The sequence below is a fragment of the Platalea leucorodia genome (genome assembly GCF_965183815.1).
Source record: "Platalea leucorodia genome assembly, chromosome: 9".
Classification (NCBI taxonomy): domain Eukaryota; kingdom Metazoa; phylum Chordata; class Aves; order Pelecaniformes; family Threskiornithidae; genus Platalea; species Platalea leucorodia.
The window spans coordinates 5,459,727-5,482,994 of record NC_138831.1 but is presented as its reverse complement, the minus strand read 5'-3'; the positions used below and the strand labels follow the sequence as shown (position 1 = coordinate 5,482,994).

Below are 23,268 nucleotides of genomic sequence, written 5' to 3'. Positions count from 1 at the left end.
GTGTAGTGTGTGGTATGAAACTGCTCCACTAAACTAGTTTCTTGTTGCTCTCTCTCATTTTTGCTCTTTGCAGTTTGAGTACCAGCAGGCCCAGCTGGAAGCTGAAATTGAAAATCTCTCATGGAAGGTTGAGCGAGCAGACAGCTATGACAGAGGGGTGAGTGCTCTTCTTGCTTGAGCCTTCTGGCTGGGTTTTGTTTGTTGGGCTTAACACTTCTGCAGGAGCGCTAAGGCAGTCAAGCGAGGGTTCTGAGAAACTAGATCCAGAAACTCACCTTAAGCCAGAGGATGTTGTAGAATTGGAGTGCTCGCTGCCTTATGGGAGAGGAGGGAGGGCTGCAGTGAGTCCTGCAAACTGAAACGGGACCAAGAAAGCTCTGGAGGGAGCTGCACGTAGCCCTCTGGTGAAGAGCAGATTCCTTAAGTGCGTAGCTTTTTAGACAGAGCAGGAGCCAGGTAACTGCAGAGGGAGCCCACGTCAAAAGGAAAAGGATCTGCAATCTTGTGAACCAGAGCGCGTGTGAAGGTTGGAGCTTCTCAGGTGGAGCCGAGTCTCTCCCTAAGGAAACTGAGCTCTTCTCTGAGTAGTTCATGCTAACGGTTTCTACCTTCTGTTTTACCAGGACTTAGAGAATCAGATGCACATAGCAGAGCAGAGACGGAGGACCCTGCTGAAAGACTTCCATGACACATAAGACAGGAGGAAGTGACGAAGTGCAGGGGTGAGAGCAGCGAGTGAAGTGATGGCAGCTTCACCGGGATAAGCAGGCACTGCCTCTGGGAGAACACGGCCAAGGACAAAGCCACCCCTCCCCTTGCAAGTCAGACACATGCAAACACCACATCTTAGTCCAGTTTGTTCTCTTATCTTTCTGTTTCTGTTTCTGCCAGGCTAGAGGCCAGAGTTCAGATTGGCATATTTCCTGGGACATTTCCCTCCTGCCCTTGATGGTTTCAGAAGGGGAGGGAGTTTTTCTCTGAATGGCTGTTAATAGTATTAGATCATTACAATTTGTGTAATTTTCAACGGTTGTACAATTATACAGACAAACCTTAGAATAACACACAACCCTTTTTAAAAATAAATTGGCAGTGGAGTGTTTTTCCTTAATCTGCTTGTAAATTTAATGGGCTTTTCCCCCCTCTCCCTCTCCCTCCCTCTGACCCAAAAATCCTCCTAGGCACTGAAGGAGGCTACAAAATATCTCGGCTAGGTTTCCCGATGCTCCTTTAACCAGGGCGTCGTAGCATTGGCCTTGCACGAGGAGAGTGGCTGGTGTTAAGAGTGGCTGCTGCTGTGTCTGACCCGACAGTACCAGCAGTGGCTGTGATTTAGTGTGACGTGTGACATCTCCTTTCTTGTAAATCAGCTGTGCAAAATCCTGCTACACAAACGAAACCAAACAGAGGAAATGTAGGGGAGAGATCAGGTTAATACTGGGGGATATGCCTTGAGTCAGGTCAGATTCTGCATTTGATGAATTTTAGGTCTTCCATGTAGATTTTTGCTTTCCTTGTTTTTGTGGGGAGGGTGTTGTATTGCCAAAGTGAGTGATGAGGGATTAGTAGCATACAGTTGTTAATCAAGGCTTGGGGCTTTCGCAGAGTGAAACAATCCATGTTGTAACAGTGCCATGCAGCCTGGTAAAGATTATTTGTGCCTGCTGGATAACATGGCGGAGAAAATTTGATCCCATTCGTCAAGGTGAGGCTAAACACACCGCTACATTAGGAGGAGGAAAGATTATGTACAACACACTCCCTGGCAGATGTTGGCAATGTGGGTGGGCACTTGAATACAGGTGTGCCGCTTGTGCAGAGCCTGCACCAAGCCAGGCAGAAAATGAACTAGCAAAATTAATTTATTTGTATATTAGTATTGATACTGGTGGGGACTTATCAGAGAATTGATTGTTAGGAGCATGTGGAGCTTTTTTATTAACATTCTTTTTTCTAATGTAAAATATACACTAAAATAAAAATATGAAAACCTAGTTCATCTTAGTAGGGGTTAACATGAAAAAGGTTACTTAAATGGTGATGCTTGCCTGTTTGCTGCAGGAAGCAGGCCACACGTTACGATTTCACAGGCACGTATGTCACCTGCACCAGGAACGTGTTGTTTGCAGCCAGCGAGGTGGAGCTGGAGTCTCACGATTTGAGGAAATCCTCACCTCTGCGGGGAACTCATGGGATTCTCTTCCATGCTGTATGTGGAAGCGTTGCCTTTGATGCGCCCCTGTACACTCTATTGCTCTTATATAATGTCACTTGACAAGGATTAAACTGGAGGGGGAAAAGTGCTAAATTCCTGCATCTCGGAATAAGCTAACTCTGCTGTTGGAGCCTTTTTCATGTACCTGAGACATGTGAGCCAAGTATTTGCAGCATGTATAATTGGGCAGATGGATTTTAACATGAGAGATGAATTGGTTTAAAGGAGTAGCAGCCGTCGTAGGAGCTAATCCTGCGGCCGTACACAGAGGAAATTTTCAAACTGAGAGGCCTTTTCCTTCCTCCCTCCCTTCCCTGGTGTGGGACGTATCCTCAGGGAACGGGGGAACATGCTGCCGAGGCGCTGCTGGCAGCGGAGCGGGGGTTACGACAGAAGCGGCTGAGGGCAGAGCGGGGCTGCAGAGAGGTGGCTGGAGCCAGGGAGGGAGCAGCACTGCTTGCTGCGCAAGAGATCTCCGTAACCGTGGCTCCTTGTGTTCCTGCTCTGCCCTATTTTGGCTTCCCTCTAGGCTGGAGCCGTAGAGGTAGATATGTCCTTGCTCCAGCTGCTGTCTTCCGACTTCGTTCCCTCCTCTGCTTCCGGCAGCAGCCTCTTTGTGCCCTCCCCATGATATATTCTAGGGTCAGCCTCTTCCTTCCTCTCCCCTTCCCAAACGATGGTCAAAGTCTGGGCACACTGGACCCAGGGGAAGGGACAGCGCGGGGGAAGCCTTGCTAAGACCCAGCCGTTGGCAGTGCGTAGAACCAATGTTTAAATTGTTCTTTAAAAATGTAATGTGCAAAGTACTAATTAAGATAAAAGCCGGTGTTCTTGTTGTCTAAATGTAACTATCGTAACACCTAATCTCTTTGCAGAACAGGTACGTGGAGTTCCCTAATCCCAAAGAACTCTCACTTCTCTTACGTAATTGTCCAGCTTTCAGCTAGATGAGAATGGGGTTTTGTCTGTCTCCCTCCCTGCCTCCTTCCCTCCCTCCCTCTCCCGTGCCCCCACAAAATGCTTTGCTATGAATCCTTGTTTGTAGACAAGCTGCGGCCAGCCTCACTGAACAGACTGCTGAGATGCTTGGCCGAGGAACAGTAATAAATATGCGTGCTGCGCCCCCTAATTCTTTCAAATTTTCTGAAACTGGAGCTTTGTCAGCAGTTCTGTTTATTTTAAAAGAAAACAAAACACCCTTTCTGAAGGTGGTGAAAGTCCTGGTGTGCACGCACAGATCCTGTTTCTATATTCTGGGAAAACAACAGGACTGACTTGCTTTTGCAGCCCAGGCAGGGTGACTACTGTGTCGGTGTCAGACAGAAAGTCGTAGGCTCCAAGACGAAACCTGCAGAGCACAGGGACCGTTGGCTCTGCGTAAAGTGACTGACGCTGCTTGGGAGGCAGGTGACGGGAAGGAAACAGGAGTTCTCCACGCCGAAAGACAAGGCCAGGTTTTTCCCCTCTCATAGGTACACGGCCCTATTCGAGTCAGCAAGGTTACGTGAACGTAGGTGAATAGAAAGTGGCTCGGGAGCCGTTAATTCCGAGGTACAAGTTTCCCTTTGGTGCGTTACTGCTACAGATGTGGGATGTTTGCTCTCTTTTTTACTTTTTGCACTCATTTCCAGTTCCTGCGCCAGCCTGACGCCTCTCCATCCTTGCATCCGATCCTCTTTTATTTCAGCTTCGCTTGTGTTAGTGCATTGGCTGCCTCACCTCTAATAGTCCTCAGGCTTCCCAGACTGTAACAAAAAAATTTTCTACCGATGACGTAAACTGCATGACTGCTGCTCTACGCGCTGCGCCCGCGCGGGGGCAGGGGCAGCAGGAGGTTTCTGTACTGTAGTCTTGCACTCTAAATTTTAGACTTTTTAAGTGGGTGAAAAAAAAAAAAATATAACTTTATTTTTAAATGAGGCACTTGTTCTGGGAATTCCTTTCCTCGCCCCGGTCTGGTTCAGGTTGTGGGACGGTGCTGGCGGGGGGGCCGCAAAGCTGCTGCCGCCCCTCGCTTTTCTTCGCAGGCGCTGGAGAAGGGGGCAGGGGCGGCGGAGACCGCCCGGGAGACGGTTGCCAGAGGCGTGCCCGGGGTTTATTTGAAATAAAATTGTGAGTTTCTAACTTCGGCGGTGTCCTGGCTCTTCTTGGGAGAGGGCAGCGTGCTGTTTCCCGCCAGCGCCACGCCCGCCCCGCAGCTCCGCCCCCTCTGGCCACGCCCCCCTCTGGCCACGCCCCCCCGCGGCGCGGTGACGCAGCACGCCGGGCGGTTGCCGGGGTGACGCGCGAGGCCTGGCGGGCCGGGGGCGCGATGGCGGCGGCGGCGGCGGCGGCGGCGGCGTCGCGGTCGGAGGGTCCCCCGCTGCCCGGCCCGCCGGGGGGCCGCCCGCGGCCCGTCTGCTCCCGGCCCTACTTCCTCGTCCTCATGGTCTTCGCCCACCTCTACGTCCTCAACGTGCTGGGGCTGCTGCTCTTCGTGCACCTCAGCGCCGGGGAGGCCGGCGGGCCGCCCGCCGCCGCCGCTCCCCCCCCGCCGCCGCCGCCGCCGCCCCCCGCCCGCGCCCTCCCGCGCCTCGAAGGCATCAAGGCAAGGCCGCGCCGCGGGGGCCGGGGCCGGGGCCGGGGCCGGGCCGCCGCTGACCGCTGCTCTCCCCGCAGGTGGGCCACACGCAGCGGGTGGAGCTGGTGCCCGGCAGGGCCCACGCCCTGCGCACCCTCAGCCTCAAGCCGCTCCTCTTCGGTGAGTACCGGCCCCGCGGCCCCCGGCGCCGGTTGGTGGGGTGACAGCCCGGCCCTCAGCCGGGGCTGCGGGAGCGGTGCCCGGGGGTCCCGGCAGCCCCGGGAGGGTTCCGCCGCCCGCGCCGCCCTGTCCATCCGTCTTGTCTGTCTGTCTGTCTGACACCCGCCGCTGTCTGACACCCGCTCGGGGGGAAAAACGACTTCTCGCCTGTCCCCTTCTCCTCCCTCTGTCGCTTTTCCTTGGGGCCGCGTTAAAAAGAGTGCGATTTCGCTGGAGGGATTTTGATACGGTATTGGCAGGGGTTACGTGTTCCCGATGGCCCGCTTAGGAGGATTTGGAAAATTAACCTTTCCAGGCTTTTCAGCTTCCCTTTAAAACACCATGAACAGAGAGAAGATCGCTGAAGAGGACCTCGAAGAAGCTGCTCAGTATTAGGAAGGGACAAGAGACCCCCAAACTTTTGGTAATAAATGATGATAAAGCAATTTAGTGTTGATGCTTCCATGCTGAGGAAATGAGTATCAGGAGAATTGACAGATTTAACGTCTTCCACCATTTTGCATCCTGTTCTAGATTTATCTTTATTTCTGGCTGCTCTGGTACACAACCACACAACGTCCTTCTTTCAGATATTTTAAAACCTTCTTTACCTTTCTGCGATTTTTGCTGTGACTGGTAAAGTCTCGTTAATTGAACTCTGTGTTCTGGAAATCCACTGAGAATATACAAATTAATTTTTTTGGGGACAGATGATTACAAAATTCCTGCTACTGCAAAGTCAGAGAAAACCTGTTGTCTCTGAAAAGATAGCATTGAGAGTCTTTTAGATGCTTGCTCAATAATATAAGAAGAGGGTTTTTTTCTAATTCCAAATAGATTGTACACACTGAAAGCCTGGCCATAAATCAGATAGGTTTCTTATTAAACTCCTTTAATGCAATAAGTATCTGGAAGAAATATACAAAGTTCTTGTCATTTCTACATAGGTGGTGCTCACGGTATGCAAATTTCTAAGTGAATTTCTGTCTGACGTTGGGTAAACAGACCCACCAACCTGGTGCTGATACCCCACAGCGTTCACAAAACTGACGTCATTACCAGAACCATGGTCTGGGGCGATCGCTCTGGTTTTCGCTCAGGAAGACTCCTCTTCCCACCCTCTCTGCCCTACCGGTACGGCTTAAGTAAAAGAGTTGATCCTGGCCTGCAGGGAAGGTGATGAAGTTGAGAAAAGGCAGGTTGGTCCGGGCAGCAGTAATCCCACAACTTTTCACTTGTCACTCCGGCACCTCCGTCGGCGCCGGGGGAAGCTTTGCGCCCTGAGGATGGTATCGGGGACAGGGACGGACGTTCAACGTTTGAGATGCCATGGGAGTCTCTTCTCCTTTGTCCTCCGATAGGGAGTCCCTTATTTAGAAACTGCACCTCGCAAGACAGCTCTTATCTCCCGGATGAACCTGCCAGGAGCCAGCTCTGACTTTAAAAGACTTCCAGAGGCTTCTCTATCTATGCAAACAATACCAATCTAAATCAACTGGTTTAAAAAAACAAAACTAATTTATTGCATCTCTGTTGTTTAAATTAGTGGAAGTGTGTGTTTAACTGGGTTGTGTTAGACAAAACCAGAAGTCGCTAGCAAAGAAGGGCTCTTGAATTTCTGGGGATTTTACTTAACACAAAGTGTCGCAGCATGCGAGAGCCGGTTTAAGGAAATAAGTGGCTGGTCTGTGATCTTTGCTTTCAGCAGAGCAGGCCGTAGTGGGACTACGGCAGTGGATGGCTCGTCGGTGATTTAGCGTGAGCGCTCTGCTTTGGAGCATGGCACTGGGCACCATAGGGGAACTTGCGGTTTGTTTTTAAATGTGGGTAAGTCATCTGCGTTGAACGCAAGCATGGAGCTATGAAAAAGTCCCTGCCCTAATTTTTTCCCCCTGTGGCTACGAGACGTCATTTCTAAAGCTTGTAAGTCAGACCATCTGTGCACTTTTTAGTTAGGAAACACTAGTAATCAAATAATCCTATTAATGGAAAACAAATATTAGACAAAGCCTTTTCGACCTTCGGAGCTTTTATGTGTTGTGTTTTCCAAACGCAGTCTGTTCAGAAGATACTGCCATCGCAGGGACCACCTGGCAGCGGATTCTGTGAATTGGGCGGCAGTTTGCAAGACAAGGCAGTAGGGAGGAATAAAAATAGGAAATCTTGCTGTGTTTTTCTTCGGAGCCTCGGGGAATAGAAGTAATCGCTGCACAAATGTCAGGGCGCAGCTGAATTTCAGTGTGAGTGTCGGAGCGCTCGTCTCAGCCCACACTAAATCTGAGGAGGAGATGCCATCGCGGGTTGTTGGTGTGCTTTACGAGCACAGGGAGGCAATGTGTCTCCATCAAACCGAGCGGCTCTGTCCACAACTGAGACTGCAGGCGTCATGAACAAGGCAGAATGCATTTCTCCCCAAAGCCGTTTTTCCCCTTTATTTTCTTATTTCAGTCCCAAGTTTAATCCAGTGTAGAAAACTTTCCACGGACAGTGCTTTGTTAGGCAGTAGAACTCCGACTTTTCTCATTTGGGGATTTGCTGTTTTCCGCTCGGTGGTCTGTAGAACCGTAGCTGCGTTTACCCCTGCAGGGAATTACTGTCCCTACTTACTGGGGTGAGAGAGCGAGCTGCAGAGGCCTTGGTGAGACTGAGCTTTGCCACCTTTTCTGTCTTCCTTGCGTGCAGGGGGAAGGCCAGACAGATGTGTAACGTTTCTTCCCCCCCATCTCAGAACTGCGCGTGTCCCGCTGTGCCGCGGTCGGGGCTCACCTTCGCGTCCCAAGCGAAGCGGCTGTTGCACACCAAAGCAGAGGTTTAAACAGCTGATGTCCCACTCCCTCTCTGCTCTTTCTCAAGGCTCTTGTGATATCTTTGATAGTTCCCCAGTTACCAGAATCTGATCCAAACTTAATTTCTGATATTAAAAAATGGGTTTCCCTCCCCTTTTTTTTTTTTCTCCTCAGCTATCTTTGCTTTGCGCCTTTCCTGCTCGAGAATGGCTCTTTCGTTTTACCTGTGCGGACGCTCATCAGCTCTCAGCGCGGCAGGCTGAAGGGACAGCCTGAGTGACTGCTCAAGGGCAGAGTTTAGCATTCATTTTTTAAGGGGCCAGGCATTGCTGGGGTGGGTTCCTCTCCCCCTTAATTTACCTCGGTCTGTTCAAGAGTAAAGTATTTGCTCCATTACACAAAAAGCATCACTTAGCAGCCAGGGAGACTTTTGTGTAGTCTCTCTGGACAGAAAGCAAGCAGGCACTTGGACAGCATCAGTGTCTCAGCGTCAGATAATGAAGCCAAAATGGCTATCGACTTTGATGGTGAGAACTAGAAGGAACTGTTATTAAAGATCTCTTCCAGTTTGTGCTCGCCTGCAGAGTTCGATTCGGTTTTGTTGTGACATTGGATCCTACAAAAAGCCATCCGTCGCAAGCCCTGGGTCTGCAGAGCCTTGCGAGAGGGATATGTTAAGTCTGCATCCTTAAGCTCTGTCTCAGTAAAACAGGGATCTGTAGTGAGGCCCTATCTGTGGACTACGACTGCTTTGAATCACCTAAAAATATTGTCTGTACATCTCCAAAACACCAACTGCCAGGGAAAGGAGTTTTCTAGCCAAAGGGAAAGGAGCAGTTTCTTATTGTTGGAATTGGGATTTTTCAGACCTTGCGGCCAGCCTGTTCAGGGCAGCGGTGATGTTTCCACCTCCGCACCGCCTGGTGCAGGTTCCTGTTCTTCTTCTGCCAGGCGTAGGCCTTGTTCACCACCACTTTGTCGCTCTGTACTTCGCCGCTTACAACGAAGACCCCTGCGTGAGTGCCTCTCATGATGTTGTGGACGCAGGTAGCGTCTATGTCCAGCCACTGCTGGAGCCTGGCGGGGATTTCGGTTCTGAGGAGCGGGCCGTGCTTCAGGACCTCCACCCTGGAGGGGTCCAGGTCGAAGTCTGAGATGGTGGTGGTCAGGTTCTTCCTCAGGATTCGGATTTTCACTGCTGCGGGGGTTGGAAAAAGAGCCATTAGTTCTGTTTACTTTTTATAGCTCTTACCTACTTAAACACACAGCCAACGCAAGGCTTTCTTGCTGTTTCTGTAATGGGGTGACACATCCATCCAAGCTCTTGTAATTGCAGTGAACTTGTAAAAGTTCTCATTAGAGCTGAGTTTCCAGTACTGAACACCGTTCTCGCTCCGCTTTTCTCATGAGAGTGGCGGAGGCGTATCAGCACCACTGCGCGGGCAGAAACCCTGTGGGAAGCAGGGGCACGAGCAAGTGGGTGCATCGAAGTCCTGGGCTCCTGCAAATCACTTGACTTTTCTCTGAGCTGGGATTTCAGGAGGTGACGTGGCTGCCAGCTGCCTGGGATTTTTAACTTTCTTCCCCCCCCCCCCCCGAAGATTGTGTGCCTGAATTCGGGACAGTATCGTGAAAACTTCCTACCAGCTGACTGAGCAGAGCCAGTGCTGCCAGCTGCTTGGGCTAGGAGAGGGAGAGCCGCATTACTAGAACAACGGTATGGAAGTTTGAAATAACTAACGTGGCGTTTGCCAAAAGGTTTTTATGGGCATCGGTTGAAACGTTGGTGTCCGAGGGAAAACCAGAGTAGTGCTTGTATTTAGCAGCCACAGACCAAAACCAAATCAGAGCCCACAGAAATAAAGCAGGTCTTCACCTTCGGTGCTGCCTGGAGCCGTTACCTAGCAGGTAAGTTGGGACCTGAAAATCCCTGGGATCTGCTGTGAAAGCCGCAGCTCCTCCAAGTCAGTTTGTTACGGCAAAGCTGTTTTCTGTCCATGCCGCTGCTTGGCTGCTGCAGGGAACGGCAGCAACTGAGAGGAGGAGGGGGGTCACTCACCGAAATCGTTGGCACAGAGGTTTTCCAGGATCTCTCTGGCAGTGCTGGCCTCCTCAAGCTCGCAGTCCTTGCAGCTGGCTCGGGGCACTGCTGCAACAGAAATTTGGTTATAACACCCTTGTCAAGCTTTGCTGGAAAAGGCATAATGCAGTTTTGACATCTGCGAGTGGTGGCTCCTGAGCTACCCACTCCCTGGAGAGACAGCTTAGGCTGCCGGAGTGGGAAATGTGAAGCTCTCCTTTCTGTGGCTGGGGCAGACGCTGCTTGTCGTGCTTTGTTTAGGCTTGCGTGTGTTGCTGCATGTTAAAGCAGTGGTGAAAATGCTTAATGAAGATCTCCTAGTTTGGATGAAACGGTAAAGCCATTGGTATGGCCAGACTCCACCCAGTGATGCTGAAATGAGGCGTCTGTTCTCCCCTTAACTGCTCTTGAATCTCCCCCAGTGTTCGTCAGTATCTGGGTGTTTAATTTAGTCTTTCAGTCCTAAAGATTTTTTTTTTTCTTGTGTAACTCATGTCTGCAGAGGCTTATACCCCCTTGTGGTGTTTCCTAATGTTTAAAGAGAAAGCTTGCAAAACACTTCTTTTTGCATGTTTATTTAAACCCTGGGCACAACTGAAAGATCAGGGCTGCAGCTCCCCAGCTCCGCTGGAAGTACATCTCGCCGCCTGGAGCCTGCACACAAGCTGTGCCTGAGTGTTCGGCTTTTACAGCGATTTCTTCCCCCTGCCCCAAACCCCGTGTGGTCTGACGGCACCCGGGGAGCTAATGAATGCAGTAGAGAGGGGAACAAGCTGCAGTCAACTTCATGCTAATTTTCTAGACACGGTGGAGTTCCCAGAGAGAACGAAACAAGAATTTATAATTTTTTTTTTTTTAAATATAGCTTAAATCCAGAAATATGAGGAATAGAAACAAGGCATAGACCTTTTGAGCTTTCAGTGTTACATATGGGAAAACATATGAGAAAAAAAAAAAAACAACCCTTACTTCTCCTGCTCGAGGAATTTTCATCCGTGGAGATTGCCGCGATGCACAGTTCGTGATCTGCAGGAAACTTGTTGCAGTTCAGGATTTCGGGCCAGGGGTAGCCGTAGCAAGCCATGACGGGTGCGCAGCTTCTCTTGACGGCTTCGCACAGGCTGCGGCAGGGGTAGATGAGCCTGGGGAGGGGATGGGGATTGCAGCACCTGTGGATCCCCTCTGGCAGCAGGCTGAGGGTCGAGCCCTGGCACCGTGCTGCTGCCGCCGCCGCACAGGGCTGTGTTGCGCACGGTAGCGCTAGCAGAGCTATTTTGGGGTCTTTGATGTGTTTTGGACATTCATGCCCAGGAAGCAAACAACAAATTTCTGGGGACAGGAGGGACGAGGCTGTTCGATACAGGCTGCTGCCAGAAGCCCTTCCCCAGGCCTCTTCTCTAGTTGTGCAAAGGCTGCTTACCTGTACAGGTGCCTGATTAGATACCCGATTTCCTTAGCAGCTCTGTCCTTTGACGGCTGCACCTCGAAACTGAGGATTTCTCGCTGATGCTGGCACTGTTGGGCTGAGGAAGCCCCTGCGTGGTCGGGGCCAGAGCCGGGGAGGGGGCTGCAGGGGAGGTGGGAGGTGAAGCTGGTGGGTACCAGCAGCTACTGCGGTGTGCAGGAGGGGTGGCCAGGGGAGACGGCGACAGTGCCTGGGGTGGGAGAGCAGGAAAATCCAGAGGAGGGAACATAATGTTTCTGCTCCTGCTAGATGAAATGCTCAATGTTTCGCTTTCAGAGGGAGGGTCCCTGCTGGGTAATGCAATTGCCCCTTGCCGAGAGGGGAAGCACGGCTTCTCGGGGGCTGCGCTGATCGCATGGCACCCGTTTTCTCTTGGGAGGCAAATGCAGTTGCGCTCTTGGGGGGGTGTTACTTGCTACAGCTGAAATAACTTGTAAAAACATCTTACCTGTCCAAGCAGATTGGTGCAAAGAGGGAGCAGAGGAAAATCCTAGCGTCTGGGTGGCACTCCCTGGCCAGCAAGGGCAGCCAGCTGGAAGACTGCTGGATCACCTCTGGCATGGTCTCGTGCTCCAGCAGGTTGGGAATCCTCATCTCGGAGTAGCCGATATCGTAGCACAAGGCCATGCGGTGTGGAATGGGCATGCAGCTGGAAGATCTCCTCAGGTAGCTCGCCCAGGCTCCTGGAGAGCCCCAGAGTAGCAGGCGTGCCAGGAGACCCAGCAGCCATGGGCCACCCAGCCTCGAGGGGTGCCTGCGGTGGGCTGTGACCATGCTCGGAACGAGCTGGGAGCGGGCAAACGGGCAGCACACCCTGGACTGAGCTGCTCCCGACTGTGGGATGCCTTTTATAGCCTACCAGCCACCTCTCTGTCAATCCATCCTCATTAAGTGCGGCCCTTTCAGAGCCCTCATGGGGAAGACAATGCTCCAATTTTCATTTGCCAGCGGCCCCGATTGTTTGGATTTTAGCAGGGGTTTGGCTTAGATCAGCAGGTGTGGAAATGAGGGCAGTTGGGGAGGGATGAATGAGTTGGCCCATGTGTCTTGGGGCTCTTTCAGCCGAGATTGAATCTTTGTTTGACACCAGTGCTCCAACCCATCCCCTTTCTCTTGCTCCAGGATTAGTCATTATTTCATAAACCCCAATGTTTTCCTCTCTTTTGTTTTTTGTAAAAGCAATCAAGTGTTGCTCAAAGTCAATTAGGAGGCATTTGTTTAGCTGGATCTATTGTTGAGCAGGCAGGGAGATAGGATGGTCTCACAGCCAGAAGTTAACCGTTTGGGAGAGCTGAGGGTAGAGAGGAACTAATTTGCAGCTGTGGAGCCGGGTTGTTTGCAGACGGGATTGGCAGCGCTTAGCTGGAAACCCCCTCACCTTGCAACCTGCGTGACGGCGTGCGCTTTCCGGTTAACAGAATCTGGACTTCATTACGAAATCCTGTTACTACCGCTGAAGAGCGGGATTGTCCTTCCTCCAGCACGTAATTAAGATTCCAGAAGCCGTCATTATCGTAGCCCAGTTTGGGGAACTGGAAATACCGGGGGCGTTGCTTGCCAGGTTCGTTTGGACCTGGTGCCGTGCCATGAGGTTCAAACCAGCCAGCGGAAGCTCCGGCTCTGAAGCATCCTCTGGCACAAGGACCCTGCGCTGCCTGTGGCGGAAATTATTTCCTCGGAGGGTGTTATGGATACAGCCGGCTGCATTGTGTTTCTGGGGCTTCCCAGGAACATCTCATTTTCTCCAGGGCTAGTTCTGGTCTGTACTTAGCAAGAAGCCAACTGCTTATTGACAGTTTGAGCCGATAGGGTTGATTTAAGGTCATGGAAGTAATTAACTTTTTTTTTTTTTTCTTCCCCCTTTGAGGATTGCTGCTTTAGTGAAGATATAATGTGTCCTTGGCACATACCTGCAGGAGCTCTAGGGGGCTGCGATTTGGAGAGCAGGACCTTGGGCCTAGGAGCACTTAAACCTGCCCTGCTTTGGTGGGTTTTCTTTCCCTCTTCAAAAGTCTCAGCAGCTGGTAACGAGATCCCCGTAGCGGTGACAAAAGGATCTTCTCAACCTGCTGGGCCACAGTGTAACTGTGCTGTGGGACAGGACCTCGCCAGCGCTTTGCAAGTGCGTGCCCAGTGCACCACGCAGCTGGAAATCTCTTAGCCTCATAGTCGTCAGTGGATTCCCCTGCATTTAAATTTGCTTAGGATCCTGGTATCGCGTGATTGCTGCTGGTGTCACGCTGCAAAGGAAAGCTGGTGATAACTGGGGTGCTAGCTGGGTATGGAGCACACACCACACGCCACGTGTGGTGTCTTCCCCTGTAATAATGAATTTGAAGGTCATTTTTAGTGGAGGATCAAGGGAATGAGTGGGAATAAGTTTGGAAGTTGTTTCCTTGCTGTTTGAGTTTCGTAGTGGAGCACTGTGCCAGGTTCCCCTGAAAGGTGTTTGGTTTTGTGCAAAGTGCTGTCCTCTCCGCGTGAGAGCGAGGAAGCCTGAAACCCTGCCCGTCACCGCTGCCCGCCGCAAAGCTTTTAGCCTACCTTCCTGTAGAGCAGCCGTTCCCAGCCCGTGATCCACATGTCACCTTTGAAGTGATAATATGCGGTGATATGCACGTGTTTGTTCACTCCTTTGTCCATTGTGGTATCTGTGAGAGAGTTTAAGGGCTTGACCCCTGGATCCAAACATTTAGGAACCGCTGCTGTAAAAATACCCGCCTTTGGCAGCTCAGGTGTGTGGCATATGCTCTTTGAGAGCTCTTCTGGTAGAAGGCTGGATGTGTTTGAATATCCCAAACTGAGCCAGTTTCTAAACTGCTCCCCCCACCTCTTTTTTTTTTCTTTTTTTTTTTTTTTTAATTCTGAGTGGCCTGCCGTCAGTATGGGGTCCCACTGTAACAGTTCCTCAGGCTCTGTTGCTGCTCACACTTTTGCTGCAGAAATTCCCGACTTCCTGACAGAGGAGGAGTGCAAGCTCATCGTCCATCTGGCACAGCTGAAGGGGCTGCAGAAGAGCCAGATCCTACCGACGGATGACTATGAGGAAGCCATGGAAATGATAGAAATCAGCCAGATGGACATTTTCAATCTGCTGGACCACAATCAGGATGGGCAGCTGCAGCTCAAAGAGGTAGAGTGCGGGACAGACGAGGGGAGTTTGCTGGGGGACCCTCTGGCAGGTCCCCTCCTCAGATGGTCTCTTGATTGCTCACGTGCTTGGCCAGGGCCAAACCCCAGTATATACCGATCAGTATTTGCTTAATTTTATGTCTCAAGACTTGTGCTGGCCTTCAGCATGGAATTTTCTGGGGAAACATGCAGCAGTTGTGATGCTGTTGGGAGGTAGCAGCGGTCTGTGGCAGGAGGTGTGTGTTTTGAATATGCTGGGTAAAATGTTCTTTGTGCTGTGCGTTTCCTCTTGCTGGGTGTCCCAGGGAAGGGAGTTTGGAGTGTAGGGCTGCTTTGTGCAGCCGGTGGGGACTGACTGCGCTCAGTTGACCAGACATCAGCAAAGCCACCTCCATTAATGACCCTGGAGGGAGATAATGAGCACCCTGTCCACAGCTCTTCGGCACCCTTGCCCTGTGTGGCGGGGTGCGTCAGGGCGGGCGCTGGCAGTTCAAGGATGTCCCTCCCCAGGCACCCGTCTCAGGGGGGCTGGGGGTGTGTGCTGTCCTGTGGGCACCCCGCGCTGTGGAGTATGGGGATCTGTGCCAGCGACAACCCAGGGCAGGGCCCCTTTCTCCAGAGGTCAGAACCTGCTGAGAGCTCTCCGGGATACTGCATCTCTCTGTCCACGTGGAACAAAAGTGTTTTGTTCCAAGCCCTTATCTTGGACAAGTAAAAGCGTTCACTTTTATCATCAGTAGCTTTACTTTCCTTTCAAGAGAAAAAGCTGTGCCTCTTCCATCTCATGACTGGTTAATCGAGTCCCAGCAGTCATTTGCCATGACCTAAACTGGAAATAACAGCACTCATCAGCCACACACTGTGTGTGGCTGCCAGATGATTCTCACTGCAGTCTTTCTGCAGAGACGTGCTGACGCCTGGCTGGCCGATGCTCTGCAGAGGAGAGCCCGCCAGGCCTCAAGTGGGGAATCTGTAGGGTTTCGTTAGTACAAGAAACCAGTGCCCGGTCTTGATCCATTTATGAATTTCAGGTGTTGACCCACACCCGGCTTGGGAACGGCAGGTGGATGACCCCTGAAAACATCCGGGAGATGTACACTGCAGTCAAGGCTGATCCCGATGGGAATGGTAAGAGCAGCTCCAGGGGGATCCCTTCACCCTCAGCACGCTGGATGCCTTGCACAGCCGCGCGGGGCAGAGCAAGAGCCGTGTCCCTGCCCAGGCCTGTTTCTCTAGCTATATTCTTGAAAGGAAAATAATACTGCTTAGAGACCTTCACAGAAAAGTAAAATCAGTGTAAACCTCTCATCGCAGCACTCCTGCCCCTTCATCGTCAGTCTAGCAGCAGTTCCACCGCCTGGTGTTGCATCTTGCAGGACCAGAACACAGCTCTGCCCTCCCTCTCCCCTGTCAGACCTGCCTCCGTCCGTGCCCAGCTGTAACAGGACCTTCAGGGTGTGCTTCTGCTCCCGTGGTCTGAGAGACCGCTCTGGCTCTGACTACGTAGCTCATTACCTGGGCTGCAGGTTTTAAGGTGCGCCCTCCACTCCCCCCCTGTTTTCAGGGAGACTTCTGCGGCAGGCTGGGAGCGTGCATCGCTGGCAGGGGAGGGCGGAAGAAGTGGAGGTGAGCGCAGCCTTGTAGGCCAGCCTTTGCTGCTGACCCCCCCTCTCTGCCGCTGCAAACTCTCTGTATTCCATGAGGCCACTCCTGCCCCTCCTGCCCCCGGTCTCCCAAGGGCTCCCGCTGGTCCGAACATGCACTCTAACCTCTGCTGCTCTAATTAGAGTGGCCTCAATTAAGCAACTCTCCATTTCCTAATCAAATTAAGTGAATGCACAGGCTCTGCACGCTCTCTTCTAGTGACGTGGCGTTGAGAGCTCCCCAGGAGGAGCTGCTTTGGAGTTGAAGCAGTACCCGTGTGAATGCCTAAATATCCGGAGGGCACCCTGTGCCCCACTCCTCCAGGCTGGTGGCATTCTTGGCAGGGCTAGGAGCCGGACATTAACAAGTGAAAGGTCCTGTTAAAGCGCTCTTGGCAGGACCTTGCTTCCAGAGTGCTGCTTCCCTCTGTTGTTAGGTTGGTACGTGACACCGAGAGACCAGGTCACAACCTGGATGTGGCACTGCGTCATCACAGACCGCGTGGAGTAAGGGGAAGCGGGGACAGGGAGACACTAGAAATAATAATGGTCTGGATCATTTGGTCAGGAGCACCGGCAGCTGAGGAACTGTCCCAGGCTGACCCTGGTGGCTGGTCCTTCCTCCCGCTGAGGGTGCTGTGTGCCCAGGGAGCAGAGCTGGCACCACAGCAGCACTGGGTTTGCTGCCTGAGCGAGCTCCGCGCGCAGCCCACGATGCAACGCAGCCCACGATGCGACGCGTGCTGGCTGCCGGGCGGCCCAGTGCAGCGCTGCGCACGCTCTGATCCCAGGACCTGGTCCCAAGTGCAGGGCTTCCTTCTTCTCCAGAAAGGGGAAACAACAAACGTGAGGATTTTTCTGAAGCCGACAAAGGCAAAAGTCCATCCCTTGCCAAGTCCAGTTAAGTGCAAACAAGAAATACCTGTTTTAGTACCTCTCACTTTTCTTTTATTTCTACTTAAACAAGATCACACTCTGTTGTATTTCTACCTCATGCTTTGCAGTTACACAAATGCAGAAGAAGGTACCGCTTGGTTTGGGTTTGGCTTTTTTAAATTACCTTGCAAGGTCTTGTAGAAAATGTCATCTGAGATGTCCCACTCTGCTCTTAAATGCGTCTATTTTAAATAAGTAACAAGCCCCAAGGCATCAGGTGGCACAGGCTTTTTAGCCGTGGCATTGCATGTGTTAGAACTGTAGTGGAGAGAGAGCGTAGAGAACTGTCCTCGCCTTTGATGCGTTCTTTTGGGTGGTTTAGGAGCTTTTTAAAGTTCAAAATGGTATTTTGCCTGTCCCAGTTCTGCCCCTGCATGGCAGCTAACATTTCACTTTTGCAGGTTGCTGTGTGCCCTCTGCTCAGCTAAAGGTGAGAGCAGTGCTGGGGACTGTAATGCTGCGCGTACTGGGTGCAGCCCGTGGTGGGCACGGTGGTGGACCCCAAATGGGGTTTGCTGGAGGAAGGCGGTTTCTGCAGTGCCCTCAGCTGGTGGTTTCTCTGAGTACAGGACACCGAGGGCTGTTACCTGCACCAGAGTCATAGAATCATAGAATCATTAAGGTTGGAAAAGACCCTTAAGATCATCGAGTCCAACCGTAACCTATCACTGCCAAGCCCACCACTAAACCATGTCCCTAAGCACCACATCTACCCGTCTTTTAAATACCTCCAGGGATGGGGACTCAACCACTGCCCTGGGCAGCCTGGGCCAGTGCCCGACTGCCCTTTCGGTGAAGAAGTTTTTCCTAATATCCAACCTAAACCTGCCCTAGCGCAGCTTGAGGCCCTTTCCTCTCGTCCTATCGCTTGTTACTGGGGAGAAGAGACCGACTCCCACCTGGCTGCAGCCTCCTTTCAGGCAGTTGTAGAGAGCAATAAGGTCTCCCCTCAGCCTCCTCTTCTCCAGACTAAACAACCCCAGCTCCCTCAGCCCCTCCTCATAAGCCTTGTGCTCCAGACCCTTCACCAGCTTCGTTGCCCTCCTCTGGCCACGCTCCAGCCCCTCGATGTCCTTCTTGTGGTGAGGGGCCCAACACTGAACCCAGCACTCGAGGTGCGGCCTCACCAGTGCCGAGTACAGGGGCACCATCACCTCCCTGGTCCTGCTGGCCACACTATTCCTGATACAAGCCAGGATGCCATTGGCCTTTGTGGCCACCTGAGCACACTGCTGGCTCATGTTCAGGCGGCTGTCAACCAGCACCCCCAGGTCCTTTTCCACCGGGCAGCTCTCCAGCCACTCCTCCCCCAGCCTGTAGTGCTGCATGGGGTTGTTGTGACCCAAGTGCAGGACCCAGCACTGAGCCTTGTTGAATCTCATACAGCTTTTCCTCTCTTCCCGTAGGCGTGCTGAGTTTGGAGGAGTTCAAACAACTGAATATCCGTGATTTCCACAAGTACATGGGAAGCCAGAAAGTGAAGATGAGCGACTTGGTGCGCAACAGCCAGCACACCTGGCTGTACCAGGGCGAGGGGGCACACCAGGTCATGAGAGCCATACGGCAAAGGTAAGGGCCGGGCAGCCGAGGGGCGGTGGGGTTTGTGTCAGCACGAGGACCACCTGTGCTGGGAGAAGCAGTGGCAGACTTGCTAATATTCACACTTCCTAATTGTGCGAAAAGGCTTTGGAGTATAAAGAGCAATGAACACAGACACGAAATGGGGAGAGGAGGTTTTCATTATAACAAGAATTTGTATTGTCCTGTGGAAAAGGAAAAAGAAAAATCAAAGCTTTCAGCATCTCCATTCACTTTTGGGAACAGCCCTATAAAACCAAGACGACTTGGCATTATATGAAATAATTCATTCTAATTAGTAAATGAGCTTACTGGGAGAAACTGCCCGTTTCCAATGCTGTCCGGGTGCCAGGAGTTACTGTCATTTGCTTTAGTTACTCATGCATTTCACTGAAATCTGTGTTAGCTGTTCAGAGCTGACTTTTTAACAAGCGCACCTTCACCTCAAGTAAGCCGACTTAGATTAATCCTCTGAGCACACACATCGCAGGGCAGCTCACAGCAGACGGCAGAAGCTCTTACCCTTCCCTTCATCTCAGATTTGCTACTGGGAAGCATTGAAACCCAGCACACAGGCCAAATCGTTTAGCCGTGGTGAGTTTCGGATAATTGGCCGGAGACTCTCTTGTTCTTGTGGTGCTGGTCCTCGCCCAGAACATGGGTGGGTAAAATCTGTCCCGAGGCTTGAAAACGCCTGTTGGCCACTCCTTTTCTTCAGCACATTCCAGCAGGAGAATGGGGCCGCATATTGCCTTGATTAGAGCAGACTGTGGCTGCCACCTTCTCCGTGCCAGTTAGCCGGCACACACAGGCATCGGCATACTGCTTTTACGCTCTTCGGTCGGCCACTGTTAGGAGGACGTGAAGACATAGCGCTGGAGGAGGCTGTTACAGTCCTCCCTGGGACCGTGCGGTGCCTGGCGGGGCTTTGCTATCCTGCCTGGGTGCCGCCCCGAGGGCTTCACCGGTCCGAATTCTCAGAGCTCTGAGTGTTCTTTGGCAGGTCTCGAGAGGTACCTGCTTGCCTTGGGGATGATCTCAGATGTAGCAGCGGAAAAATCCCAGAGCAGGAGGGCTCCGGTCTTCTTGATCGCTTCCCCTGCCCCTCTGCCCTGGGGGGAGGCTGCTGAAAAGGCAACAGGGAAAGGTGAGTTAGGTGACAAGAATATTCCTAGAGCTAGTCTCTCCTTCACTCTCAGCAGGGGCCCTGTGCTTTGCTAACTGTCCCCGAGGTGGTGTGCAGGAGTCCAGAGAAGCCATGAGATGGCACGTGACGGCTCCAGGGACACACACGGAAGGGATCTTGCTGAGCAAGCAAAGTCTTCCTGAGAGCAGTCCTGCTGGAGATGCACCCTGCGGTTTTGGGGGTTTTTTTATTAACCTTGACGAGGACTTTCTGAGCTGATGCTGATGGTCCAACAGATCTGTAAGGACCTAGTTATCTCTTGGCATGCTTGCTGCAGCCCATCCGTCTCTCCGGTCTGTTGGGGAAGGGGGTTACCTTTCTCTGGATATATTCGGTGCTTGGGAGTAGCATCCGACTGGGCTGATGGTGCTTTCCCCTCACCTGCTCTGCTCTCCTCTTCCCCAGGGTAATGCGCCTGACTCGCTTGCCCCCCGAGATTGTGGAGCACAGCGAGCCCCTGCAGGTTGTGCGGTACGACCAAGGAGGGCACTACCATGCCCACATGGACAGTGGCCCCGTCTTCCCCGAGACCGCCTGCAGCCACACCAAGCTGGTCGCTAATGAAAGCGCTCCCTTTGAGACCTCCTGCCGGTAAGGTCTGCCTTGGCCCAGTCTGGAATGCATTAGAGAAGAGGTGTGGAGAGCCGTTTTCGCCTGGCCTCACGTGGGACTCGGTGCTCGGGTTGTGGGCTCGCAAACCGGCTCTGGAGATTGTCAGAAGGGGTCTGAAGAGGGAGGTGGGTGAATCCTGAAAGTCCACGGGGCCAGTGCAAGGAGGAGGGCAGAGTGATTCTGCAGAGTGGCTGGGCCATCCCCGCTAGAGGCTAGGAACACACTCTCAGAGGCTAAATCCCCACCCGTTGCGGGTGGGAATTTTCTTTGTTGTCCTTGTCTTGGCCTTGGAGAAAAGCTGATGATGTCAAATCACGTATCTTGTGATGTCTTGGAGGAACCGCTGTACGTACGGTGGAGGGGCAGGGTGCGGACGGCCCCCGTGCATCTCCTCCTGTTCCAGTTGTGTCCCCTGACAGCCACTCTGTCTTGCAGGTACGTGACAGTGCTGTTCTACCTGAACAACGTGACTGGGGGAGGTGAAACAGTCTTTCCTATAGCTGATAACAGGACGTACGAAGAGATGGTAAATGAATCGCGCCTACGTGTTACCCCTGGGGATTTTGAGTCCCTCTTTGAATGTCTTTATTCGCTGTGGCTGCAGAAGGGGTCTGGTGCTTGAGGCTGGTGGACGTCAGCCTTCGTAGCTAGAACATGGGGAAGCTGTGTCCCTCTGAGGCCAAGGGGAGAGGCGCAGGGCTTTGACAGCTCCAGCTCTCCCCGCTCAGAGGCGCGAGGGACGGTCTCTTGGCTTTGCTGCCGTAACATGGGTCCTGCTCGCTTCCGTCTGGGCAGGTTTCCTCAGACTAAGTCTTGGCAGGTATGTGGTGCTCCTGTCAGGCAACGTGTTAAGGAACGGGCGGCTGCTCAGAAACAGGTCATGGACCTCCAGGGGGGCTGAAACCGGCTGCTCCGGGTGGGTTGTGAAAGCCCTGTCCTGCCCAGCGTCAGCCTTGAGCTGTCCCTGCGGGGTGTTCAGGCAAAGGGCAGGGTGACGGCTGGCGGCAGAGGCAGCCCAGTGCGCGCGCTTCGTTCCAGCCCCGTTTGCGACACCTTCTCTGTGGTTTCTTGCCAGTCTTTGATCCAGAACGACGTTGACCTGCGAGATACTCGGAAAAACTGCGACAAGGGCAATTTGCGAGTGAAACCTCAGCAAGGCACTGCTGTCTTCTGGTACAACTACCTGTCAGACGGAGAAGGTACGGTCCCGTTTCAAGACTTGGCTCTTGGGAGGGGTAGGACTGCAGGAGGCGACAGCCGTCGTCTTCTTGCGGCGGCTGGGAGCTCAGAAGAGAGCCAAAGGGTGGTAGCTGCCTGCTAGTGGGAACTGTAGAGTCTACTTGTCACCAGCTGGGTAGGAGCTTCCTGACCCTGAAAGGCCTTTGTTTACAGGCAGTAGGTCAGTGGCTCCTGATGTCTTTGGGGGACGGGACTAGCTAGCAAACAAAGACCTTGGCTGCACTAGCCATCGCCAGCTGCCTTCCATCCTGCTGTGCGAGCTAAAACTCCTGCTGGAACTTGGTCTGCAATTCAAAATGTTTCACTGATGTGGTGTTGCCCAAAGGGGTGGGGAGGGGAGGTAGACAAAGGCACGGCCATCAGCTCTGCAGCACAGGGAGGCATGGCCCGACTCCTGCTTTATAGCTCAGCCGCAGCCTGATGGTATGTGTCCTTGGGGCTGTTTTTCCTCACGAAGCGCAGCACGGTTTTCCCTGACAGCCAGGCTGGGGGATTGACATGAATCTCCCAGGCTGCTGGTGAGTATGACTCCAGACTGTTTCGATGGCAGATTTCGAGCAGTGGTGGGAGGAGGGAGTACAGCATCCCCGCTCCCCTGGGAGCGGCCCGTGTTTCCATCTCTAGAAAATCCACAGGGGAGGTCGTAAGCCCAGCGTTTGGGCTGTTGGATGATAATATCAGGACCATCACTCTCCTGTAAGAAGAGCCCTGTTGTATTTTTTTATGAGCAAATTATTCCTAAATGGGAGGCGGCTGCTGATGCAAGTCTGCCACAGAAAAACCATGGGACCTCTGTAAAGAGAGGATCATTTAGAACTGCTGAAGTGCCAGCTCTAATAGCGCCACGAGCCTCTGACTCCCACGGGCCTTCTAGCGGCAGCACCCGTCTCTTCCACGCCAGCCTCCCCTTTCGGGAAGGGCTGAAAAAAACGGCAGCCACGATGCAGAATGCAAGAGCCCCCTGTGCTGAGTGGAGACAGGGAGGCAACAAGCGTTTTGGGCAGGCTCCCCAAGCACTGGTGAGCTCCTCGTAGGTGCTAGGGTGGCGTAGCACTAAGACGGAGGGGTGCCAGCTCCGGTGAGAGCTACCCGAGGTAAATCCAAGCAGGTGCTATGGGCCGGAGGGCTGCTATCGGCGTTCACCGGCCGTGCGGTCCCGGCTGCACCTGCCCGCGCCGCCGCGCTCCTCGCCGCCTCCTAAGCGGGGCTTTTCCTCCGCAGGCTGGGTGGGGGAGCTGGACGACTTCGCCCTGCACGGGGGGTGCCTGGTCACCCAAGGCACCAAGTGGATCGCCAACAACTGGATCAACGTGGACCCCAACCGCCGGCGGCAGCTGCGGTTCCAGCAGGAGATGGAGCGCTACGCGGGGGCCGAGGCGGGGGCCGGCGCCCCGGGGGAGTGGACAGTGGATAAGGCCTACAGCGGGGTGCACCTGGAGCTGTAGGGCCCGGCGGGAAGGGCTGCGCGCACGTGGCCTTTTCCCGCGCTGGGCGGAGGGGCGGGGCCGCGCCCGCGCCAATAAAGGGTGGAGAGAGACGGAGGAGGCGCTTCCGCGGGCTCTGAGGGGCGGGGCGGCGCGGCCCGGGCCAATGAGCGGCGGGCGGGGGCGGGGCGGA

At 53.1% G+C, this 23,268-nt stretch overlaps 2 protein-coding genes across 15 annotated transcripts in view; both read left to right on the top strand.

Moving 5' to 3' along the window:
* The window catches only part of ARIH2 (ariadne RBR E3 ubiquitin protein ligase 2), a 34,943-nt gene extending 30,776 nt beyond the window's left edge, over nucleotides 1–4,167 (top strand). For 10 of the 11 annotated variants that reach the window (XM_082322167.1, XM_082322170.1, XM_082322171.1 and 7 more), the window contains 2 exons: nucleotides 74–157; nucleotides 624–2,052. In XM_082322167.1, coding sequence (XP_082178293.1) covers nucleotides 74–157; nucleotides 624–695 — 156 coding nt within the window. In that variant the 3' untranslated portion in view covers nucleotides 696–2,052. The other variant, XM_082322172.1, reaches the window with a different exon arrangement.
* A 359-nt stretch (nucleotides 4,168–4,526) lies between these two features.
* P4HTM (prolyl 4-hydroxylase, transmembrane) lies at nucleotides 4,527–23,177 on the top strand (the record flags this gene model as incomplete). 4 transcript variants are annotated; one of them, XM_082322240.1, is made up of 9 exons in its annotated part: nucleotides 4,527–4,802; nucleotides 4,874–4,955; nucleotides 14,268–14,458; nucleotides 15,489–15,585; nucleotides 18,443–18,605; nucleotides 20,206–20,391; nucleotides 20,848–20,938; nucleotides 21,488–21,611; nucleotides 22,873–23,177. In XM_082322240.1, 9 exons carry the CDS (start codon nucleotides 4,527–4,529, stop codon nucleotides 23,094–23,096), a joined length of 1,434 nt encoding a protein of 477 aa, XP_082178366.1. In that variant the 3' UTR covers nucleotides 23,097–23,177. The 4 variants fall into 4 exon arrangements, with proteins under 4 accessions (XP_082178366.1, XP_082178369.1, XP_082178368.1 ...); XM_082322243.1 differs by lacking the exons at nucleotides 4,527–4,802; nucleotides 4,874–4,955 and adding exons at nucleotides 9,002–9,688; nucleotides 11,786–11,991 and having other exon boundaries at nucleotides 14,230–14,458; XM_082322242.1 differs by lacking the exons at nucleotides 4,527–4,802; nucleotides 4,874–4,955 and adding exons at nucleotides 9,002–9,688; nucleotides 11,786–11,991 and having other exon boundaries at nucleotides 14,209–14,458.
* Between the last annotated feature and the right edge of the window lie 91 nt (nucleotides 23,178–23,268).